Genomic DNA, 26,345 nt, shown 5'->3' with positions numbered 1-26,345 from the left:
GATATCTGAACACCAATTGTTTGGGTGGAGATACAATAGCTCAGGCTATGCTGCATACACCATGTTGGTCTGCAGGCTGCATTTTTCACATGATCGGCATAGGGCAAAACCTATCCGGGATGAGAAATCGGGTGAAACCGTGCCCAAATCATGTTCCTAACCTCCGATCTGGAGATCCCAAATGCTGCACATAAGATTTATTGGACCTGGCAAAACTTGTTGGGGTCACATATGATACCATGTTCCCGGCGGGCAGTTGTGGATCTCATGCGAGGCTTCATGTGATATCTCTGATAAGTGTATGGCCAGGTTAAGATTACAGCTGGGTCACTAAGAGGAAACAGGAGCGCGGTAGTGATCCAGGTAGAAGTGCACCACCATTTTTATATCTAAGCTATATGGGGGAAATATGAAAAATTAGGGTTTAAGTCTAAGCAACTCTGACATTGTCCTATTATCGGAAGTAGTCGTTTAGGGTCTTTTGGGTTGGAAATTCTTTGATTTTTTTTTTTTTTTTAATAAGAACTTTTTTTCTGTTTTATTTTCAGTTCAGCTGTATAATTACTATTTAGGTTTTTTTTTTTTTTGCCTTCATGTTTTATAGACACTTGGACATTCTTTCACTGCTGAAGGATAATAAAAATACACCTGAAGTACATACATTTTTTTAAAAATGAGTAGGAGGTGAAGTGGAATTAAATGTGTAAAAGGGGACTGAGCAATTTGGAAATGGTATCTGAAGTAAATTAAATGGATTTGAGTCATTGATAGACCACAGGGAATATCTGGGCTTGGCAGAATGTATATCTTACTCTCTGCCAAATTCTTTCCCTCTAATAAACACGGGATGTTTAGATCTGCTGGGAGTATGGTTTATTAGACTTGCACATGATTGGCAGCTGCCACCTTGCTGTATCAATAAAGTGAAGTGGATCTGACATAGATTAGTGGCTCAGTGGTCATATGATATATTGCCTAAATACGGAGACGTTTGTTTAATAAAGCACACTCTTTGGTTACATGCTTAGGATTTCCTTCTGGTTTCGTGTTAAGTGCCATGTGTAATTCATAAGAGCCTTGCATAGTTATACATATTCAAATGTACTTTACTTTTTCACGATTAACTGTAAACTTATGTGTTTTATTTATTCACTTTGGTGTATTTACATTATCAAACACCACAATAAAATTACTTCATACTTTGGTTAGCATTATTTAGAACTGTGGTTTTATTGCCATATTTTATTTATTATTAGACTGCTGATTTACTGGTTTATATTTATTACTTGGTATCCGATGCCGTTTTCACGAAGGCAGTGGTTTACTGAAAGAAAGCATTGATGAGACAAGTGTTGGTAGATAAATTTTGGCAGCAAGTGTGGTTCAGTAAGGTGACTGTGGAGAACTTTCTGGAATTTGTACTGTTGTAATAGAGCGATTAGTTGGAGCGTAAATATATGGTGCACTGGTTGGAGAAAGGCTGGTGTACCCCATAAAATCATTAGGGGACAATTCAATTAGCTGTGTAGTTAGCCCCGTAGCTAATTGACTGCTCTGTACTATACAGTTGCTGGAACCCCACTTGCAAGTCCCCAGGAGGCATGATGTTTTCTCAAGAGCTCAGGAACAATCTGTTTTAACTGCACCCCCTCAGCATTCAACGCACAGGGAAAGCCATTAGCATCCACATCTTATATGGAGTCAGTGGGTTTCCACGCTGCTAATGCAGTTCCTACTGGGTGGATACAATATGATTTTCATTAACTATATTCAGGATAACTATATCGTTAACGATATCCTGTATATCGTTCAGTGTGTACCCACTATTATTTTATTTATTAACAGTTTCTTATATAGCACACACATATTCTGCAGCGCTTTACAGAGAATATTTGAACATTCACATCTGTCCCTGCCCCAGTGGAGCTTACAGTCTATATTCCCTACCACAGGTACACGCACACTTGTTCATTCTAGGGTTAAATTTTGTTAGCAGCCAAATAACCTACCAGTATATTTTTGGACTGTAGGAGGAAAAGGGAGTACCCGGAGTAAACCCAAGCAAGCACTGGGAGAATCTACAAACTCTGCACAGTTAGAGCACCGGTGGGAATGGAACCCATGACCTCAGCGCTGTGAGGAAGTAATGCTAACCATTACACCATCCGTACTGCCCCTATGTCGTTGATGATATGCAATCCCATGGATTGTGAACGATAACCTCTATCGCCTGACCATGCAGTCAAAATTTACAATCTAGTCAGTGAATGCATGTTCGGTGAGGGTCCCGGTGACGCCACTGAACAATATAGTTAAATATATCGTTCAGTATTTACCCTGCGGGTATACGTGGTACTAGGATTTATTAAGCTTGGTGAAGTGATAAAGTGTCTGGGTTTTATCACCGGCCAATCAGCTCCCAACTGTGAAGTTACAGGCTTGGTTTGAAAAATGACAGGTAGGAGCTTATTGGCCAGTGGTAAAAACCAGACACTTTATCACTTCACTGAGCTTAATAAATCTACCCCTGAGATAGATGTGGATAGATTTCAGCATCCTTTATCAGGTGTGATTGTGTATACATATATATTTTACCATTGCCTGATATAATTGGTGATCAACGCTGTAACTTGTCCACTGTTAATTCCCACTCAGAATCTGCAATACACATCTCAAATAATACCGCTTCAGACCGCACTCTAGACCCGGGTTATGGCCGTGTTCTTGCGGCCCCAACACGGGTCAAGGCGCGGTCTGAAAAGGCCACCACGGGTCGAGCAACACGGGTGTTCAACCCTGGTAATGACCAGGGTTGAACACGGCTATGACCCGTGTCAAGTGCAGTGTGAACGGTTGCCTGGGTCAAGCGACCCGTGTCCCGTTCACAGTATGGAGGAGGCAGCACTTCAGCTCCAAGTACTGCCTCCTCCCGAGCCCCCGATGACGCGCCGCCGCCCAGCTCCGCCCCATGTGACGTCACCGACTCTGCAATATGCTGTGTCGGAACTTTCAGACCGCATTGCCGTGTTGCTCTGGGGATGGGACCCATGTCCTAATCCCATGTGCGACACAGCATTTGCGGTCTGAAAGTAGTATTAGAGTGTTGTCTATGTGATCCTAGGTTACTGTCACCAGTGTTCCAGAGCCAAAACGTATTCTCACCACATCATAAATCTGTATTCATCATCTTTTTTTGGGGTGTATGTGTCTGTGTGTGTGTGTGTGGGGGGGGGGGGGAGCTGTGCTATGGTACCTTTTAAGAAAGTATTTTCTTTATTGCAATCTCCAGCATGGTCAGTAATTCCAGATTTGTGGGCATATAGTGAAGGGCTCTCCAAGTTGAACAACATAGGCAAAAGGCACATTCGCCACACACCTATTACTCAACTGCTTGAACTGGCTTGGTTCTTCCAGTGCTGGCTGCTCTTTCCTCACTGTTGATAATGGTGAGTTTGTAGTGTCGTTATATTGGTTAGAGGACATCAGTTAAGAGTAACATTGTAGGGGAGTTATCCCCAGTTAAATGACAAAAAGTCACTTTCTATATTAGAAATGTATTACTGTAACAGAAAATGTATGCGTGTCCTGGATAAAAGCACTTTGTTACAATGTTTTTGAAAAGAATATATAGTTTACACCTCCCTACCCTTCACTGTTATCTTCTAATATATGACCTCTGTGATCAGTGATGTACTTTTGTCCCCTTCAACATTTGCATTATACTTTATAAATGTGCTAATATGTATATTTGTGTATTAATTATAGTGTGTCCTCTATAGAGCTAGAAATTATATTGTGCCGTTTATATATTTGTATGGATTATAATGTGTACTCTGTATCTTTTTAATGACATTTTTTATGTTTGTTTTTTAATGGACTTTTATTATTTTCTAAAGAAGACAATTCCAGTTGTATGTTTTTCTGTAGTGTATCGGTAGGAGTATATCATCCATCTTTTCTTGGTATGATGCCATATGTTGGTGTACTAAATCAAGAAAAATGAAAGTGACCGCTAATACAGAGCTCCGTGATTTTCAGGTGGCCACACTCTGAATATACAGCCAGTCAGCAGCTGTTTCTTGTCTTTTAGAGATGACCGCCTGCTCCTGATTGGTTGGATATATATATATTTATTATTATTATTATTATGAGCAAAGAAGATTTATTTTAATTTTGTTTTATGGTGTGTATACCTTTTTATTTTCAGGGTATCACCGGTGCTTTGGCAGTACTAATGAAGGATGCTATAAAGCCAACTTTGATGCAGACGTTGGAGGTGAGTAAATATCATTTACCAAAAAAGAACATTTCTAAATTAATTAAATGCTGATGAATAGGCTGCAGCTCTGGCTACATTCCCACAGTGCACCCATGACACTATCTCAAACCCGTTGTTTCCTGTGCACATACCTAGTTAGCGCTTACAAACACCCTTATTATGTATGGAGAGTAAAGGTGCCCATACACGGTCCATTTAACGGATCCGTTCGGCACTTAATTAGCACGCATCGCATCCCTAGTGCATGCCTTGTGCATGCACTGTGATCCGATGCGATGTGTACCTAGTACAAAAAGTATGTGCAGCACATACTTTTTGTACCGTACGATGAGATGCGCGGGAGCGCGCATCGCATAGTACAAAACGGACGGTCCTGGAAAGGACCGTGTATGGGAGCCTTAACAGCTGAGACGCGTTGGCTGTGGATACACAAAGATGCGTATACTCACTATGGCGTATGCGCATCTTACTAACATTTACTGGATGTAGCCGCATACAGGATTGTGACTCGTGTCATTCATTTGTATAATTTTTTTTATTAAATATTTTGGCTAAAGAGGTTTGTTTGGAGTAAATCAAATAAAATATATGATCAGCCTGACTGAAGATGATGATGATGATAATGTTTTATATAGTGCTGTTCCACAGCACCTAACCTAGTACATAAATAAATTAGCAAAACAAATTACAGTGTAATGGGGCCTACACACAGGGAGATGTGATGCTAGATCGCTCAGTGCGCTGAGCATCACTCAGCACACAGCGTTGCATAGCGATGTGCCACTGAGCGATCTGTCAGGGCCAGTGTTTTCTAGGGAGAATGCTGGCCCTGAAACTGGCGGGTATAGATTTATCCAACGTGCTGGATATTATTTCCCGGCCGTGTCGCGCATCGATATGGCCCCTACACATACAGGGATGTATGGCCATTTTTTTGAGCTAAGTAATATAGCTCAGAAAATGGCCTGAAATCGCTACGTGTGTATGCCCTGTAAGACATGGTAGGACAAGTACATGGTATATAAACTTTGCTGCATCAAGGGACAGGACACCGTAGTAATCATCAGGGTAGCAAAAACTACATTTACTAAGATAGGAGTTCTATTGAAGGTATGGAGAGGTCCAAGAACAGAACCTTGGTGGACATGTACTTTTAAGAGAAGTGAGGGATACAGTAGATGTATTTATGAGAGGAGACCGAGAAGAAACAGTCAGATGTAGAAGAATAGTTAGAAGAGGGCATTCTCATGCAGACCAAGGGAGTGAAGGATTTGCAGGAAAATAGCGTGGTCGACTGTGTCAAAAGCAGCAGATAAGTCAAAGCTAAACGAGTAGTGGTCCTTGGATTTGGCAGCATGGAGGGCAGTTTCAGTGTAGTGGAGGCTGAAGCCAGATTAAATTGAGTCAAGCAGTGAGTGAGAGGAAAGAAAGATGTTGTAATCACTTTGCTCAAGGAATTTGGAAACAAAAGGAAAGAGAGAGAGAGATGGGTTAGTAGTTGGAGTGTTAAGAGGTGTACACACAGTGCAATGTACTTTCTATTCAATCCCGATTTGATCGAATTGCACAGCACTGTGTACACATTCGATTTAGACTATATAGTACAGATCTGTACTACGTAGTCTTGTCTGCACAGTCTGTTTTTCTTTTTGATGCCGCTGGGCCGCGCACCGGGAATGAATCCAAATCAATCAAACTGTGTGTACACCAGGGTGTCTCAATCTTTTTTGAGCCACGGCACCCTAAAGTATCCAAATTTTTCCACGGCACCCCTATTCCCCCCCCAAAAATATATACAATTAAGTAGATTGTGTTTTATATGTGCTTCTTAGGTTCAGTTATGTGTTAAAGGATTTGGTTCTGATTGTACACATATTTTATGATTGGCAGCCACCAGCACTGGTTTTGTCCATAAATAATTGATCCTAAATAATTTGATTTGGTCCTGGACCACCAACCCGAGGCACCACTGCAAGTGTCCCGAGGCACCCCAGGGAGCCACATCACACAGTTTGGGAACTACGCCCTATACATGTTAGAAACAACTGGTTGTGTGTCTTTTTAGTTCTGCTTATCCAAGTTTATCATATCTGTCCCGCTTTTTATTTTATGAGAGCTTCTGACCTGCTGATAGTGCATATCACTTGACAGATTCTCCATATGCTTATATGTGATATACATGTAGCTTCCTGTCTTTGTTCCATCTCTCTCACACTTCTTCTTTCCCAAGCTTGTATAGCCAAAAACCAGGGCAGTATATGGGAATTTTCCAAGACAGGGCTATCTGTCCTTCTCTGCGCCTCTTTACACTGCTTTAATGAAAGGATGGGTCATGTTTTTACAGATGTTGGTTGCAGAAGGATGTCTTGAACAGTGACTATTAACCACATTTGAACATTCTTTTAGACAGCTATGTAATTGTATAGGCAGTGATGACAGATGGGCATGACATAGGGGCTAATCATTTTTAATTTGTAGTAGTGTGAGAACAAGTAAAGCTTTAAGGATATATTCAGAGAAATGTATGTGCGTTCCTAACGTATTGTCCTTTTTAAAGTGAAAAGGATGATGACTACACTCAGGGGTGTCACTTGGGTCAGTAACTCGGTGCAGTTGAAACTCCACAGTGCATCCAAAATGGGCACTTATCCTTATGGGAAGGGGGTGTATTTTTTTCTACATAAATGAAAACTGCCCACAATAGCGTACTTTACAAAATGAGTCCCTGTACTTAAGCAGGCAGCAGGAGCAAATATGGCTTTAAAGTGATAGTACAAAGTGTTTAGCAGTACATAATGCATACAGATTAGTCTTCATTCTAGAACCCTGCTCCTTGTAAAATCCTTGTAGTTCCTCCTTCCTGCCTGGAGTGTCGCTGTCTGCTGTAGTGTTTCTACAACAGTCTGGTTTGTATCTCAACATTGAGATGCTGTCTGCTGTGGTGCTTCTAGAACAGTGCAGTTTGTGACACCCCAGGCAGGAAGGAGGAACTACAAGGATTTTACAAGAAGGGTGCTAGAATGGGGATGCAGTTAAAATCCCGGCGGTCGGGATCCCGGCGTTCAGAATCCCGACGCCGGAATCCCGACCGCTGAAATCCCGACACATTCTCCCTCCTGGGGTGTCCACGACACCCCTGGAGGGAGAATAAATTAGTGTGCCAAGCGTAGCGAGGCACCGGGCCCGCTGCGTGGCGAGCGCAGCGAGCCCGCAAGGGGGGGCGATCCACGTCCCCCCCTTGTCGGGATTTTGGCTGTCGGGATTCCGGCGTCGGGATCCCGACCGCCGGGATTCAGTACTGAATCCGCTAGAATGAACACTACATATTACCACAGATGACCTGACTGTGTATTACCTCAGCAATAAACTGAACATTGAACCTGATACAATTACAAAAAATGTTGTGCCTAGACATCAGTAGCTGTCTCATTTGCAAGCACAAAAGCACCCATGTTTTATTACTGCAAATCATTCTACTCCTACGTATAAATCACAGCTACAGTTATTCTGTTTCTCTTATGAATCCCAATAACCAATTAGGTGTATACAGTGGCGCCGGAACGGGGGGGGCGAGGGGGCAGCTTTCCCCCCCCAAAATTACTGAGGCGCTAAAGCAGCTGTGCGGGCGGGCGGCTGATTAATCAGTAATATAGGCGGGCGGGCGGTGGGCTGATTAAGCTTGATCCAGCCTCCCGCCCGTCCACCTATATAACTGATTAATCGCAGCCGCCCGCCCGCACAGCTGCTTTAGCGCCTCAGCAAGAATCCTATTCCTATTCGCAGCCGTCCGCCCACATGGATGACTGCTGCGGGGAGATGTTGAGAACCAGCGCCCGCCAATCACAGTGGCTGTGGATGTGATGCGTCCACAGTGATTGGCGGGCGTGATGCGGGCCGTAGGGAGGGAGACTGGTCGCATGGATCAGTGCATGGGCGGGAGCCGCGGGAGCATCCTACAACAGCCGCAGCAGCAGCCATCACGCTGTGCTGCCACAACTAAAACTTAAAGGTAAATGCTGCTCCTCTCACCCTCCCTTCCCCAGTGACTGACAGATCCAGGGGTTGTCATTTACCCCTGGATTCACACCCAAACAGGTTTATGTAATTATGTCTGCCACTTTTTCCACTTTTTACGAGTAAATGACAACCCCTGGATTAATGTCAGTCCTGGTGTCTCTGGCCACATGTATATGCCGCTGCCCGGTGTATAATGCCCACGCATATATGCCGCTGCCCTGTGTATAATGCCCATGCATATATGCCGCTGCCCTGTGTATAATGCCCACGTGTATATGCCGCTGCCAGTGTGTATAGTGCCCGGGGGGTAACATATAGCAATTTAGGGGGCGCCAAAATGAGATTATATCTTGCCCCCCCCCCAACCTAAAAACGTTCCAGCGCCCCATGGTGTACATAATGGTAACTATAGTTGTAGACTTTTTTTTTGTTTTCACAATGGTATATTGGCTATAAATAAGCTTTATCTGTTGTCCCGTTAAAATAATATTGGTATAGGGCAATATAAAATGTATGGGAACTGGTGTAAAGGAAAGGAGCTTTGGCCTATAGCATATTCTGTCTGAATGCCACATGCAGTCCCAGCTTTTACTCTTCTCCTTTGTCTGTGTTTTGGATTACAAGCCTTGATAACTAGAGATTTAAGGGGGTATTCAATGTCAGGGGCACGGCTGTCGAGCTAGCGCGACAGCCGTGCCCCTGTCCCGTTCTCGGTGAGCTCGCCTGGAGCTCGGCAGTCGGGATTCAATGTCCCGGCCGCCGAGCGGCGAGAAGGGGGCGTGGCCGCGAGTAGCGGCCGGGAAGTGACGAGCTGCAGCCGGCAGCTCGTCACTTCCCCGCTGTTCTCGGCAGAACGAGCCCGACAGCTAGAGATGTCGGGCTCGTTCTGACAGGAAACCCTGTTCAATGCTGTCGGGGAAGACAGCATTGAATAGGGCCCGTCGAGCATCTCCCCCACGGGAGATGCTCGACGGCGATTGAATCTCCCCCTTGGTGTTCCACCTCCTGTGCCTGTAAATACATGTGAGTCGGTGAGTAATTCGCCAATCCACGTGTTTTTTTTTTTTTTTCTCTTGAACATGCCAGAATTTTTGATAGTCGAAAATCCTCCACTTTAATTGAATAGGTCAAATGTAAATTCAACCTAAATATGTCAGTTTTCCCAGGATTCGACCTAAAAAACCCAGGATTTTGCACGTGCATAATCCCGGGACTAGCGTATATCTGAATGGCTCTACCTGGGGTTTTAGTCCACTAAAATCGTGGGTCCTGTGCGCCTGCAATGGACCAGGGATTTTTTTAAACCCGGGATTGTACCAGATTTAAAATTCCGGTTAGTATGTCTAAAATGGGTATTACAGGCACTTTGCCCGCCTGGGATCTCCCGGGGATGTGGTTTGTCTTCACCTTTGCAGGAACCTGTGGTTAAAGTATACAACAGACACCTAGGTGATACATTTTAGAGCAGGGCTATATATATTTTTTAAACTGTCAGTGCCCCTTGTTAAGTTAATAACCATAGGTCTTCCTGTAGTCAAACTTAAACAGGCAATCCAGTCTTTAATTTTTGCAGGGTTAATTATTATTATCCCAAGGCCTTGAAAAGGCTGTGTTCTAATTTAAACCAGTTTCTGGTTCTGAAGCCAGATTTTAATCTTGAAAGATCTAAATGTCCATGGTTGGGTCAACACTGATTCTATGCTGATGGAGTTTCTAAGATGTGAGCTTCAGGGCACAGAACCAAACAAATTCCTATTGGCTATAGGTATTGTTCATTCTAGCACCCGCCATATTTGAAAACCCATGCAGTTCCTCTTCCCTGCCTGGGGTGTCGCTGTCTGCTGTGGTGTTTCTAGCACAGGTCTGGTTTGCATATCAGTGCTGATATACAGACCACAGGATTTGCAGGGTTTGTTCTGTGTTAACGCACAGAATCTGTGAAAAGTTCTGATTCCTGTGATAACAAATTTACTCATGAGTTATCTGGGATTGTTTTACCTGCTGCAGCCTGGTGAGAAAAAGCCTCTCCATACCAACTTTGGTGCTAATTGAATAGCATCAGTGGATCACTTAGACTGCGGTAATCCTTCCATGGCTAAATTGATATCCCCCATACACGTAGCCCTATTTTTAAGCGATGTGATTGTTTCGAAATTAAGCACATGGATTGCTCTGTGTGTAGGCCCCCTAGCGATGCGCGTACCGGCGCATTGCCATCACCGGGCTTGATTTATACGGCATGCACCAGAGAACACAGGCCGTGCCAGATCACTCAGCACACCTCGCTGGTACATCACATGTGTGCTGAGCGATCTGTGCTACACTACATCGCTCAACAAGGAGGCTCAGTTGCCCCGTGTGTGCCGCATTAGACTTCTTTAACCCCTTCCCGACATTTGACGTACATTTACGTCATGGTCGGGAAGCACTTCCCGACACATGGCGTAAATGTACGTCATGGATTTAAACTGTCACCGCGTCTATAGACGCGGTGACAGTTTCAACATGTCTGCTGTCCCTGACAGCAGACATGTCCGTGCATGCCCAGGGGGGGCTGCGATGCCGCCCCCCCGTCGGCGATCGCTGTGATTGGCTGTTCAGTGTGAACAGCCATTCACAGCGTTTTCCTGTGTCACCGGCGAATAACGTTCGCCGGTGACACGGGATCGGAGGTGATTGGTGCTGTAAAGTACAGCACCAATCACCGCGGGGTGTAAGGGTGACACTGGTGTCACCCCACCTCACCCCGCCCGCCCCCAAAGGCCGTGATTGGTCCGTCGGACCGACGGACCAATCACAGCCATGGAGGGGGGTTTAAACTAACGGTGACTGCACTGCAGACGCCATTCCGGTCTGGAATAGCGTGCAGTGCGGTCACCGTGCCCACCTGCCGCCATATACTGACCAGAACCTTGCTCCATACTTACCTGATCACTGCTTCATCACTGCTTGATCACTGCTTGATCTGTGCTTGTAGTGTGCTGGATGCTTCCTGGATCCTGTTGCTACTTGTGCCTTCCTGTGCTGTGAAATTGTGCTACTGCAGTGTAATAGCTAGATAGAGAGAGAGATAGAGAGAGATAGAGAGAGATAGAGAGAGATAGAGAGAGATAGAGAGAGATACTGTGCTGTGAAATTGTGCTGCTGCAGTGTAATAGCTAGATAGAGAGATAGATAGAGAGAGATAGAGAGAGATACTGTGCTGTGAAATTGTGCTGCTGCAGTGTAATAGCTAGATAGAGAGATAGATAGAGAGAGATAGAGAGAGATAGAGAGAGATAGAGATAGAGAGAGAGATAGTGTCAGAGAGTGCTATATTTTGTGCTGCTGCAGTGTGATATAGTTAGAGATAGAGATAGAGAGAGATAGAGAGAGAGAGAGATAGATAGAGAGGCCTAGTGACAGAGTGCTATATTTTGTGCTGCTGCAGTGTGATAGTTAAAGAGAGATAGAGAGAGATAGAGAGAGATAGTGACAGATTGTGCTATATATTTTTTATATAACTGACTGCTGCCCCCTCCTTTTGTGCTGATCAGTATAAATTAACTGATCAGCAACTTTTTGGGGGCGCAGGTTTTTTTTTATATATAGATATACCTGTCAGTGCTGCTGCTGCAGTGTCATAGTGATAGATAGTGAGAGATAGAGAGATAGAGAGAGATAGTGACAGAGAGTGATAGAGAGTGCTAAATTTTGTGTCTGCTGCCCCCGCCTTTTGTGCTGATCACTATATCTGAGGTGATCAGCAACTTTTTTGGGGGTACAGAGGTTTTTTTTTTTTTATATATACCTGTCAGTTGCACCAAAGGTTGTGCACCTGCTGCCCCTCACTGGTAATCAGTGTCGCATCACTGATCACCTTTTTTTTTTTTTTGTGGGTGCTGTGTGGTCTTTTTTTAATTTTTTTTTTACACACACTGTGATTTTGTGGGTGTCCTGTGGCCACTGTGCGCTGATCAGTGACGTACATCACTGATCAGCTTTTTCGGCACAGGGTTGATCTATTTTTTTTTTTTTTGATCAAATTCCTGTTGCCTTTGAGCGCTGTTCAGTGACAGACGTTACTGACCAACATCTGTGCTCAATTTTTGGCGCAGGACCTTTTTTTTTTTTAACCCCTTCAATTTTTTTTTTTTAACCCCTTCAATTTTTTTTTTTTTTAACCCCTTCAATTTTCTTTTTTGGTATAAAGTATTTTTTTTTTCTGCACTACATACACATTACACACTACATTCCCCCCAGGTTGAAATAAAGTTTGTACCCCCCCCCTACACTATACACGTGTTGAAACATTTCACTACCAGTAACACAAAAATAAAAATGGCATCCCAAATGTCCTCCCAAATGTCCTCCCAGTCATCCAGGAGAATGTATTCAGTGGAGGAGGCATATGCCATGCTTGCTTCTGACTCTGACACAGCCAGTGATGCAAGCGGGGAATTTGAAGGATTCGTCTTAAGCTCCTCTTCCTCCTCTGGTGATGAGGGACCCCCTCAAAGACGCCCCCGTAGAGCAGCTGAGACCCCCCCCCCAACAATTGATCTCGTATGGACCCCACCACCAGACAATTTTGAGCCCCAGGTTCCTGAGTTTTTGGCCATGCCAGGAATCCAATTTGATTCCACAGGTCTCAGAGAAATTGACTTTTTCAAATTATTTTTCTCTGATGATTTTATAAATTTAATGGTGGACCAAACTAATTTATATGCCCAGCAGTTTATTGCTCAAAACCCCACGTCATCATTTGCTAGGTGGACCCCTGTAGATGCAGTAGAGATGATGACGTTTTGGGGTCTGGTGTTTCATATGGGCATAGTAAAAAAGCCAAAAATTAGGCAATATTGGAGTACAGATGTTCTGTACAGTACTCCATTTTACGGTATGGCCATGACCCGGACTCGATTTGAGACAATTCTTAAATTTATACATTACACCGATAATGCACAGTGCCCGCCCAGAGATGATCCCACCTTTGACCGGCTATTCAAAGTCAGGCCGGTCATTGATCATTTCAGTGCCAAATTTGAAGAGGTGTACATCCCTGAAAAATTTATTTGTATCGACGAGTCCCTTATACATTTTAAAGGAAGGGTTAAATTCCGCCAGTACCTTCCCAGTAAGAGGGCAAGGTATGGCATAAAAATGTATAAACTGTGTGAAAGCACCTCAGGGTACACCCACAGGTTTAGGGTTTATGAAGGGAAGGATTCAAGAATTGAACCGCCAGAATGCCCCCCCTCCCTCGTAGGTGTTAGTGGGAAAATTGTCTGGGATTTAGTGCACCCCTTCCTGGATAAAGGTTATCACCTCTATGTGGATAACTTTTACACTAGCATCCCCCTGTTTAAGGCCCTTGGTTCAAGAGGTACAGCAGCTTGCGGTACTGTGCGCAAGAACCAAAGAGGCCTCCCAAAAACGCACATTGCCCAAGTAATGAGAAGGGGTGAAAGCAGGGGAATATGCAACGAAAATATGTTGTTGGTCAAATATAAGGACAAGAGGGATGTCCTTATACTGACAACAATTCACGGAGACAGTACCACCTCCGTCCCTGTACGAGGTACCAGTACCCACACCTCAAAACCTAATTGTATCCTGGATTACAATAGGTACATGGGCGGAGTGGATCTTTCAGATCAGGTACTGAAGCCGTACAGTGCCCTGCGGAAAACAAAAATCTGGTACAAGAAGGTGGCCGTGTATATCATCCAGATGGCACTGTATAACGCTTACGTGCTATTCCGTTCTACCGGCCAGAGGGGGACATTTATGCACTTTCAAGAGGAAGTCATAAAGGGCCTAATATTTGGGAACCAGCAGGCAGAGGGCCCCAGTACTTCTAGTACTGGCCCCCGTATTGTACCAGGGCAGCATTTTCCTGATGAAATCCCCTCCACTGGAAAAAAGGGCAGGACACAAAAAAGGTGCAAAGTTTGCTATAAAAAGGGAATAAGAAAGCAAACTATTTTCCAGTGTGACACTTGCCCCGACAAACCCGGCCTATGTATAAAGGAGTGTTTTAAAATATACCACACATCTATGGAATATTAGGTTCATAATTTCACCGTGCTTCGGGGGTCTTGCTAATGCCACATAGCACCCACCATTCATTCCACCAGAATCTGAGCCGCAAAATCCAAAAATCACTCCTTCCCTTCTGAGTCCTGCCATGCACCCAACTGGTATTTTTTGGTCACATGTGAGGCATTGCCGTACTCGGGAGAAATTGGGGCACAGATTTTGGGGTGCTTTTTCTCCTTCATTCCTTGTGAAAATGAAAAATTTTGAGCCAGAACTGCATTTTTGTGTAAAAAAATGTAATTTTTCATTTTCACTGCCCACTTGTATCAAAATTGGTGAAACCCCTGGGGGTTTGAAATGTACACTATACCCCTAGATGAATTCCCTGAGGGGTGTAGTTTGCAAAATGGGGTCACTTGTGGGGGGGTTCCACTGTATTGGTGCTTTGGGGGTCTTGCTAATGCGACATAGCACCCACCATCATTCCACCAGAATTTGTGCTGCAAACTCCAAATATCACTCCTTCCCTTCTGAGTCCTGCCACTTTTTGGTCACACATGAGGCATTGCCGTACTCGGGAGAAATTGGGGCACAGATTTTGGGGTGCTTTGTCTCCTTCATTCCTTCTGAAAATGAAAAATTTTGAGCCAGAACTGCATTTTTGTGTAAAAAAATGTAATTTTTCATTTTCACTGCCCACTTGTATCAAAATTGGTGAAACCCTTGGGGGTTTGAAATGTACACTATACCCCTAGATGAATTCCCTGAGGGGTGTACTTCGCAAAATGGGGTGACTTGTGGGGGGGTTCCACTGTATTGGTGCAACATAGCACCCACCATTCATTCCACCAAAATCTGTGCTGCAAAATCCAAAAATCACTCCTTCCCTTCTGAGTCCTGCCATGCACCCAACTGGTATTTTTTGTTCACATGTGAGGCATTGCCGTACTCTGGAGAAATTGGGGCACAGATTTTGGGGTGCTTTTTCTCCTTCATACCTTCTGAAAATGAAAAATTTTGAGCCAGAACTGCATTTTTTTGTAAAAAAATGTAATTTTTCATGTTCACTGCCCACTTGTATCAAAATTGGTGAAACCCCTGGGGGTTTGAAATGTACACTATACCCCTAGATGAATTCCCTAAGGGGTGTAGTTTGCAAAATGGGGTCACTTGTGGGGGGGTTCCACTGTCTTGGTGCTTGGGGGGTCTTGCTAATGCGACATAGCACCCACCAAAATTCCACCAGAATCTGAGCTGCAAAATCCAAAAATCACTCCTTCCCTTCTGAGTCCTGCCATGCACCCAACTGGTATTTTTTGGTCACATGTGAGGCATTGCCGTACTCGGGAGAAATTGGGGCACAGATTTTGGGGTGCTTTTTCTCCTTCATACCTTCTGAAAATGAAAAATTTTGAGCCAGAACTGCATTTTTGTGTAAAAAAATGTAATTTTTCATGTTCTCTGCCCACTTGTATCAAAATTGGTGAAACCCCTGGGGGTTTGAAATGTACACTATACCCCTAGATGAATTCCCTGAGGGGTGTAGTTTGCAAAATGGGGTCACTTGTGGGGGGGTTCCACTGTCTTGGTGCTTGGGGGGTCTTGCTAATGCGACATAGCACCCACCAAAATTCCACCAGAATCTGAGCTGCAAAATCCAAAAATCACTCCTTCCCTTCTGAGTCCTGCCATGCACCCAACTGGTATTTTTTGGTCACATGTGAGGCATTGCCGTACTCGGGAGAAATTGGGGCACAGATTTTGGGGTGCTTTTTCTCCTTCATACCTTCTGAAAATGAAAAATTTTGAGCCAGAACTGCATTTTTGTGTAAAAAAATGTAATTTTTCATGTTCACTGCCCACTTGTATCAAAATTGGTGAAACCCCTGGGGGTTTGAAATGTACACTATACCCCTAGATGAATTCCCTGAGGGGTGTAGTTTGCAAAATGGGGTCTCTTGTGGGGGGGTTCCACTGTATTGGTGCTTTGGGGGTCTTGCTAATGCGACATAGCACCCACCAAAATTCCACCAGAATCTGAGCTGCAAAATCCAAAAATCACTCCTTCCCTTCTGAGTCCTGCCATGCACCCAACTGGTATTTTTTGGTCACATGTGAGGCATTGCCGTACTCGGGAGAAATTGGGGCACAGATTTTGGGGTGCTTTTTCTCCTTCATACCTTCTGAAAATGAAAAATTTTTAGCCAGAACTGCATTTTTGTGTAAAAAAATGTAATTTTTCATTTTCACTGCCCACTTGTATCAAAATTGGTGAAACCCCTGGGGGTTTGAAATGTACACTATACCCCTAGATGAATTCCCTGAGGGGTGTACTTTGCAAAATGGGGTGACTTGTGGGGGGGTTCCACTGTATTGGTGCAACATAGCACCCACCATTCATTCCACCAAAATCTGTGCTGCAAAATCCAAAAATCACTCCTTCCCTTCTGAGTCCTGCCATGCACCCAACTGGTATTTTTTGTTCACATGTGAGGCATTGCCGTACTCGGGAGAAATTGGGGCACAGATTTTGGGGTGCTTTTTCTCCTTCATACCTTCTGAAAATGAAAAATTTTGAGCCAGAACTGCATTTTTGTGTAAAAAAATGTAATTTTTCATTTTCACTGCCCACTTGTATCAAAATTGGTGAAACCCCTGGGGGTTTGAAATGTACACTATACCCCTAGATGAATTCCCTGAGGGGTGTACTTTGCAAAATGGGGTCACTTGTGGGGGGGTTCCACTGTATTGGTGCTTTGGGGGTCTTGCTAATGCGACATAGCACCCACCAAAATTCCACCAGAATCTGAGCTGCAAAATCCAAAAATCACTCCTTCCCTTCTGAGTCCTGCCATGCACCCAACTGGTATTTTTTGGTCACATGTGAGGCATTGCCGTACTCGGGAGAAATTGGGGCACAGATTTTGGGGTGCTTTTTCTCCTTCATACCTTCTGAAAATGAAAAATTTTGAGCCAGAACTGCATTTTTGTGTAAAAAAATGTAATTTTTCATTTTCACTGCCCACTTGTATCAAAATTGGTGAAACCCCTGGGGGTTTGAAATGTACACTATACCCCTAGATGAATTCCCTGAGGGGTGTAGTTTGCAAAATGGGGTCACTTGTGGGGGGGTTCCACTGTATTGGTGCTTGGGGGGTCTTGCTAATGCGACATAGCACCCACCAAAATTCCACCAGAATCTGAGCTGCAAAATCCAAAAATCACTCCTTCCCTTCTGAGTCCTGCCATGCACCCAACTGGTATTTTTTGGTCACATGTGAGGCATTGCGGTACTCGGGAGAAATTGGGGCACAGATTTTGGGGTGCTTTGTCTCCTTCATTCCTTGTGAAAATGAAAAATTTTGAGCCAGAACTGCATTTTTGTGTAAAAAATGTAATTTTTCATTTTCACTGCCCAGTTGTACCACAATTGGTGAAACCCCTGGGGGTTTGAAATGTACACTATACCCCTAGATGAATTCCCTGAGGGGTGTAGTTTGCAAAATGGGGTCACTTGTGGGGGGGTTCCTAACTTTTAGCATCTTATGGTGCCTAGAAACCTACATGGTGCCTAAAAAATAATCTCATAAAAAGGAGGCTCCAAAATCAAGTAGGTGCTCCTTCTATTATGAAGCCTGTGGTTTGGTCAACGTGCACACTAGGGCCACATATAGGATATTTTTGAAAACAAAAGAATTGGGGGAATCAATTTTTAGTCACATTTCTCTAGTAAAATGTACTGTGTTCCTTAGAAAAATGTATTAAAATTGCAAATCTGCAAAAAAAATGAAATTTTGAAATTTCACCTACACTTTGTTTTAATTCCTGTGAAACACCTAAAGGGTTAACAAACTTCCAAAATGCTGTTTTGAATACTGTGAGGGGTGCAGTTTTTGAAATGGCATCATTTATGGGGGTGTCTCACATACAAGTCCCTCAAAGTCATATCAGAACTGAACTGGTCCCTAAAAAAATCAGTGTTTGAAATTTTCTTGAAAATTTGAGAATTTGCTATTCATATTGTAAGCCTCCTAGTGTCCAAAAAAATTAAAAGGAAGTTGAAATAATGATGGAAACATAAAGTAGACATATGGTCTATGTTAGTTATTAACTATTTTGAGTGGTATGATTATTTGTCTCACAAGCAGAAAATTTAACATTTTGCAAATCGCTAAATTTTCCATTTTTTCACGACATTTTGGTATTTTTCACAAAAAAACACAGACTGTATCGACCCAAATTTACCACTAATTTGAAGTACAATGTGTCACGAAAAAACAATCTCAAAATCACTGGGATAAGTAAAAGCAAAAAAAAGTTATCCCCACTTAAGTGAGACATGTCAGATTTGAAAAAAATGGCTCTGTCAGGAACGCAAAAACTAGCTCTGTCAGGAAGGGGTTAAAACCGTACCACGAGTGTTTCTGAAAATTGATAAATATAAGCTGATCTATTGCCGCAAGACAACCAATTTTAACTTTGCCCAAATCCTTGTCCATGTATAAAACTTCTATTAAGGTTGTGCACATAGATTTACATGACTAAATACAAATAATAGCATCCTATTTTAATTTAGATTTACATTGATTTACGTGTGCAAAAAAAAAATGTAAGCCAAGTTCAGAATATTTCTACAAACCTGAAAGAACAAAAGGGTTCCATAATGCAAAAAACACTTTGTTTCTCGGCTTGTTTAAAAATGTTTAACACAAGCCCAAGCTGAGATGCTGCTGTGGCTGTTGTGAATTTTGTAGAATGAGTTGTGTAACTCCTCTTTGATGCAAACCCAAGACTTTTAAAAAAAAAAAAAAGTCAGGTGTGAGCCAGCAGTGTGCCTTTAACAGTGGTCCCTTTAAGGATGGTCTGCTATGAAGAAACTTACACGTTATGGTCATACTAGACATTGCTATCAAATGCACCTGGTTCCTTATCGGAACCAGGTGCTGTTATCCGATTGCTCTATTTTAAAACTGGTTAAAATTACATAAACAGTGCCTGCTGTTCATGGGCTTGAAACTAACGATATAACAAAGCACGGATTTTAGCACAGGTAAAGTAGCTCTACATCAGGTGTTGTCATCTAAGTATAAGCTCCAGTGTATGCCTTTATGCTAAAGGTGGCTATACAGTGGTACAATTTGGTCCTTTTTCACTCGATTTCGACACATCGCAACAATAAATCGTGTGAAGAGTCAAATCATATGCCCTTTCTTAAAATTCCAATCCAATGTACAGTCCAGCATATCCAATCCAGAGATAGTCACAGCTGAACCAAGGATACATCATGTTCCAGGACGATGAATGGGAACGCATGCAATACGTGTGCAAAATGACAGCATATGATGTATCACTTGCAATCTAGATGACGGAGCTGCCGAGTCATGTGGAGAGGTATTGCATGTGAGGCCTTGAATAAGTGTATGGGGGTCCTTTTGGACTATAGGAAAATCAGATATATTATTAACCTCAACAGTACATAAAATACCCCAATGCCACAAGACTGCAAAACGTATATTCCCAAATCACAATGGCCACTAAAGCAAGTAATGTGCTTCATTCCGCAAGCATTTGGCCACTTACCTACAGCCAAACTGCCTTGGGAATACACTCTTTACAATCAGCAGAATCTAAATCCTCACCCTAAAGAAACCAATTAAGTCTCCCATTTCCAAAATTAAGAAATACTAAGTACAGTATTCTGAAATAGGGAATTTTTAGGTGTGATTAAAAAAGTGATACACATGCTTTATGGTGGCTCAGTGTACCCAAGTTTGGTTTAATGCAAAAATTATTACAAAATAATGTGAAAAATTACTGTCCTTCATTGGGCTAGATTCAATTATCCGTGGTTAATGTCCGCAGGCTATATGATCTGCTGGGGCTATTCAGTTGTGATCAGGCTGCTGGCTGCTGTTAACGCAGATTTCTGTTAGAGTCTTAGGAGGCTTGTACCAAAGTCCACATTAAATGCCCTGATAGTGGGTGCTGCGAATCTGGCATTCCCTAACTCTGGAATATAATCCTGGAAGCTTTGGGTTAAAACTAATGTTCAAAAAGACGTCTGATTTGGATATGGGGGACTCGACCTGTAATGGCAAAAATAACTAGCAGTACAGGTTGACAATTGGAGGGTCCCTGCCACCTTAAGTATCCCCAGTCTGGGCTGACTAATTAGGGTGGCTTAATGGCTTGGCCATGGGACCCCATCTAGTGTGTCCCTTGGCCGTGTCATTCTATTGAAGCCCAGTTCTGATTCTTAAAATGCGAAGGACCTCTACTCGCCTCCCTCCTCCCTCTATTTTTATATCCAGTGCCAGTTTTAAGAACCCATGGCTAGTTATGCTTTGTGGGTGAACCCCCTATACATTTTTTATTTATTTATATCTATACCAGCTGCTGCTTGTTTTTAACTACGTAGTCCCTAACTGCTACCTGCCCCCAGCACTGTCCCAGTTGCTGCGTGCCCTTAACCTCCTTAATATTTGATGGGACCCACAAACAGCAGCATAGGACCCCAATTTTCTAAGGTGGGTGTGGTCCCTGGGACACACAAATTTGTTCACTCAGTGCAATCACTGTAGAATTGAAGTACAAGCAGAGCATTTTCTGCAGCACATTAGAGGTTCAGACTGTGGGCCTGATTAAGGTTAATTCGCCGCCCGCCCCTGGCGCTGAGCGACTATACGCCGCATTAGACTTCTTTAAAACCGTACCAAGAGTGTTTCTGAAAATTGATAAATATAAGCTGATCTATTGCCGCAAGACAACCAATTTTAACTTTGCCCAAATCCTTGTCCATGTATAAAACTTCTTTTAAGGTTGTGCACATAGATTTACATGACTAAATACAAATAATAGCATCCTATTTTAATTTACATTGATTTACGTGTGCAAAAAAAAATGTAAGCCAAGTTCAGAATATTTCTACAAACCTGAAAGAACAAAAGGGTTCCATAATGCAAAAAACACTTTGTTTCTCGGCTTGTTTAAAAATGTTTAACACAAGCCCAAGCTGAGATGCTGCTGTGGCTGTTGTGAATTTTGTAGAATGAGTTGTGTAACTCCTCTTTGATGCAAACCCAAGACTTAAAAAAAAAAAAAAAAAAGTCAGGTGTGAGCCAGCAGTGTGCCTTTAACAGTGGTCCCTTTAAGGATGGTCTGCTATGAAGAAACTTACACGTTATGGTCATACTAGACATTGCTATCAAATGCACCTGGTTCCTTATCGGAACCAGGTGCTGTTATCCGATTGCTCTATTTTAAAACTGGTTAAAATTACATAAACAGTGCCTGCTGTTCATGGGCTTGAAACTAACGATATAACAAAGCATGGATTTTAGCACAGGTAAAGTTAGCCCTACATCAGGTGTTGTCCTCTAAGTATAAGCTCCAGTGTATGCCTTTATGCTAAAGGTGGCTATACACTGGTACAATTTGGTCCTTTTTCACTCGATTTCGACACATCGCAACAATAAATCGTGTGAAGAGTCAAATCATATGCCCTTTCTTAAAATTCCAATCCAATGTACAGTCCAGCATATCCAATCCAGAGATAGTCACAGCTGAACCAAGGATACATCATGTTCCAGGACGATGAATGGGAACGCATGCAATACGTGTGCAAAATGACAGCATATGATGTATCACTTGCAATCTAGATGACGGAGCTGCCGAGTCATGTGGAGAGGTATTGCATGTGAGGCCTTGAATAAGTGTATGGGGGTCCTTTTGGACTATAGGAAAATCAGATATATTATTAACCTTAACAGTACATAAAATACCCCAATGCCACAAGACTGCAAAACGTATATTCCCAAATCACAATGGCCACTAAAGCAAGTAATGTGCTTCATTCCGCAAGCATTTGGCCACTTACCTACAGCCAAACTGCCTTGGGAATACACTCTTTACAATCAGCAGAATCTAAATCCTCACCCTAAAGAAACCAATTAAGTCTCCCATTTCCAAAATTAAGAAATACTAAGTACAGTATTCTGAAATAGGGAATTTTTTAGGTGTGATTAAAAAAGTGATACACATGCTTTATGGTGGCTCAGTGTACACAAACTTTGGTTTAATGCAAAAATGATTACAAAATAATGTGAAAAATTACTGTCATTCATTGGGCTAGATTCAATTATCCGTGGTTAATGTCCGTAGGCTATATGATCTGCTGGGGCTATTCAGTTGTGATCAGGCTGCTGGCTGCTGTTAACGCAGATTTCTGTTAGAGTCTTAGGAGGCTTGTACCAAAGTCCACATTAAATGCCCTGATAGTGGGTGCTGCGAATCTGGCATTCCCTAACTCTGGAATATAATCCTGGAAGCTTTGGGTTAAAACTAATGTTCAAAAAGACGTCTGATTTGGATATGGGGGACTCGACCTGTAATGGCAAAAATAACTAGCAGTACAGGTTGACAATTGGAGGGTCCCTGCCACCTTAAGTATCCCCAACCTGGGCTGACTAATTAGGGTGGCTTAATGGCTTGGCCATGGGACCCCATCAAGTGTGTCCCTTGGCCGTGTCATTCTATTGAAGCCCAGTTCTGATTCTTAAAATGCGAAGGACCTCTACTCGCCTCCCTCCTCCCTGTATTTTTATATCCAGTGCCAGTTTTAAGAACCCATGGCTGATTATGCTTTGTGGATGAACCCCTATACATTTTTTTTTCATTTATATCTATACCAGCTGCTGCTGCTTGTTTTTAACTCCGTAGTCCCTAACTGCTACCTGCCCCCCAGCACTGTCCCAGTTGCTGCGTGCCCTTAACCTCCTTAATATTTGATGGGACCCACAATCTGTAGCATAGGACCCCAATTTTACAAGGTGGGTGTGGTCCCTGGGACACACAATTTGTTCACTCAGTGCAATCACTGTAGAATTGAAGTACAAGCAGAGCATTTTCTGCAGCACATTAGAGGTTCAGAATGTGGGCCTGATTCAGCGACTATACACTGCTATGCGAATGGATTTATTTATTTACAGTTTCTTATATAGCGCATCAAATTCTGTTGTGCTTTACAATAGGATTTGTACACTAACCCATCCATTCGCATGCGAGACTGCGGCCACAAAATCCATTCCATGGAATCATTTTTGTGGCGTTCGCAAATAAGTCAGTCTGCCCCGGAAATGTCAGAGAACGGGACGGATGCTGACATCCTGTGACGTTAGGTGCCCACCCTGTGCAGGCTTTAAACCCGCCTGCGTTTGTATGGGGATGCCCAGCGTTTTTCTGGGCGCACCCACCATTTTGTGGGCACGTCCCCATGCGCCAGCCCCCTGTCCAATAACTGTTGACCCCCTTCTGTGTGAACGCCTCCTCGAACCGAATTTGACTTTTAGCGAGCCAATCGCCCCCTTTGTACGTTGTCTTCCCTTGATCAGTTTGGTAGGGTGATCCACTTGCAGACAATGTGCTGTCTGAACACTTGTAATGGCTGCATATTGTGCCAGCCATAGTGATACATCGGGCCTGATTCAACATCACTCGTTATTGAATTAATTCCGCCCATGAACTGATGGTACGGGTCTGTGCAAACGCCTTCGGCGAGTATCACACTCATGGGTAGGGGAGGGGGCGGCATCAGGGGAACGGCCAGCGTTTTATAGGCTTTTGCCACGTTCCCTGCTTGGGGAAGGTTGCTGACGCCAAATGATGTGAGCACCCTCCCCATCTTCACTCAGGGCGTTCATAAATATAAGTCAGCCAAGACGCTTGCATGTGAATGGATGTGTCAGTGTACACATCCATTTGCATGCTCCGAGGAGATTCGCCCGGCAGACGAAGTTAAGCCGTTCACTAAGCAGGGAATGACCGCTGCTTATCGAGTGGTCCTGAATCAGGCCCATAGTGATAATGAGCGCTATTGCGCTACATAAGTTTTGTTGCTGTAAGTAGCTGCATTGTGACCTCATATTGCTGAGAACTGAATCACTCCCTCTGTTTGGCTGTATGTATATCCCCATTACTGTTCATAATGGGGGTACATATCGTAAGTAGCGGGTGCATTTGCGTGATAAAGTATCTGTTTGTGTAACCATTATTATAATAACCTGTTAGAGTTTGTAAATGTAAATTTATATACAATATGACTAACTGCATACATTTTTAACAGGGGACACCAGTGTTTGTCCATGCTGGGCCTTTCGCTAACATTGCACATGGGAGCTCCTCCGTATTGGCAGACAAGATTGCCTTGAAACTAGTGGGAGAGAATGGCTTTGTGGGTAAGTCCTCACTGTACCTGCTCAATGCTCTTATTACAGTCATGCACATTTATTAGTAACAGATGTTCTATTATCCCCAATAAAACATTGGGTGCAAATACTCCGGTTCCTATACACTTTTTCTGAATGTTTTTGCAATTTTTTGTTTATCAGGCTACTAAATATGGATCACCTGATAGAAAGCATGAGGTCTCACAAATACACACATGTCCAGTGAAACCTGTATATTTTCAGATGCTGTAGCCCTCAATGTAGTGTTCAATGGAAATGGGGCCATTTTCTGGGTTTTGGCCTCTTTTGCCTGAAGCAGTATCCCCATTAAGCTGCTTTTTGGATCTAATCGGATCGCCCCGAGTGAGCCTCTGAATCGCGGCGAATAGGATATCCCTGTAAATGGTTTTCTCTCAGTAATCATGTATTCGTTACTGTATGATAGGTGACAACCACATTAGGTAAATGTTCTTCAGCTCAGACTTTAAGTGTAAGTAATGGGCAAGAGTCCGTAAGCTGCAAGCTATTGGTGGAGCGCTGCGTGCTGTGTGGCTGCACATCTCCAGGTATTACTGTATTGGAAACACTGCATATTTTTACTTGAATACAATAATAATCAATGTTTCCTACCAGCTGTGGATTCTCATTGTGTGAGGTCCCTACAGACCTCACACTTAGTTGAATGTGCCCCATAATGTATGAGTATTTTATAGGATACAAATGGTAACACTGTCACAGGAACATAAGCAATCCAAATACATCATCTCACTGTAGATGTCTACGGTGGAATACATGTGATAGACTGGCAGTCAGTAGACTGACCGTGGCATCCCAAAACTCCGAATCTGTACAGATGCCGGATAGTTCTACTTCCCTTCGCCGTTAGCAACTAACCCTATGTGAAGACTGTAACAGAATGGAAATTGTCAATTTGAGAAATTAACTTTTAATCGGATTTTAACATTTCCATTATTGTTTTAAATGGGAAAACCACACAGTAGGATAACTACTGCATGTTGTATGAGCCGTTTTAAATTGTCTTATTTGCTTATAAACATTGTCATCTTTGGGTAGAAACTATGCACAAAAGAGCGATCTGTGTCATTCTATGGTGACATCTTGCTGTTTACACCTGCTTTTACAGCTGATGTTTGATAAATCAATAACCCTTCTGTCTGACACAATGCTATGATAGGGATCCAGTTATGGGGCCTATACATGGGGAGATGTGCGCTAGATCGCACACAGCACTGCACAGCAATGTTCCGCTGAGCGATCTGTTAGGGTCAGTGTTCTCTGTGAGAACACTGGCCCTGACACTGGCGATTATAGCATGCTGGATATTAATTGCTGGGGCAATAGCGACATGCATCAATATCGCTATGCCCCCTCACACGGACCGATGTAGGGGCATTTTCTAAGCGATCCAGTGAGATTCTAGATCTAGCCTCTGAAATTTACCATTGATCACCTTGGTGGCCAGTCTGGTTCACAGGTTCTACAGGGAAATGACAGGAGGTTAAATTGAGGTTAGAACACTGTAAAAGAAATGAAAAATCCCATCTTTCAGATCTTTTAACCAAGGTGGGCTAATGATATTCCATTCGGTGGATGAAAAAGCTCTTTGTTTGAAAGGTTGAAATGTCAGATAAAGAAAACATCTGAGAAGCAAGTGAACATGTGTTATGATTTTATCATGCCGTCTCCCATAGTATGGGAATACTGGTAAGGGGCCCTTCATTTTGTGAAATCACTGTATTGCTTATTGCCCGTTCCCCTGCTACGTTCCATAATATAAACATCCT

At 43.1% G+C, this 26,345-nt stretch overlaps 1 protein-coding gene across 1 annotated transcript in view; it reads left to right on the top strand.

Annotated features, from left to right (window-relative positions):
• Window positions 1-26,345, top strand: part of MTHFD1L (methylenetetrahydrofolate dehydrogenase (NADP+ dependent) 1 like) — a 225,309-nt gene that overhangs the window by 91,710 nt on the left and 107,254 nt on the right. Inside the window, exons 19-20 of the mRNA XM_083176162.1 lie at window positions 4,208-4,276; window positions 24,438-24,549. Of these exons, the coding sequence (XP_083032288.1) occupies window positions 4,208-4,276; window positions 24,438-24,549 (181 nt within the window). The remainder of the gene's footprint in view (window positions 1-4,207; window positions 4,277-24,437; window positions 24,550-26,345) is intronic.

The sequence above is a fragment of the Crinia signifera genome, chromosome 3 (genome assembly GCF_055691185.1).
Source record: "Crinia signifera chromosome 3, ASM5569118v1, whole genome shotgun sequence".
In the NCBI taxonomy this organism is placed as follows: Eukaryota; Metazoa; Chordata; class Amphibia; order Anura; family Myobatrachidae; genus Crinia; species Crinia signifera.
Note: the sequence above shows the minus strand (reverse complement) of the source record. Positions and strands in the feature narration are given on the sequence as shown.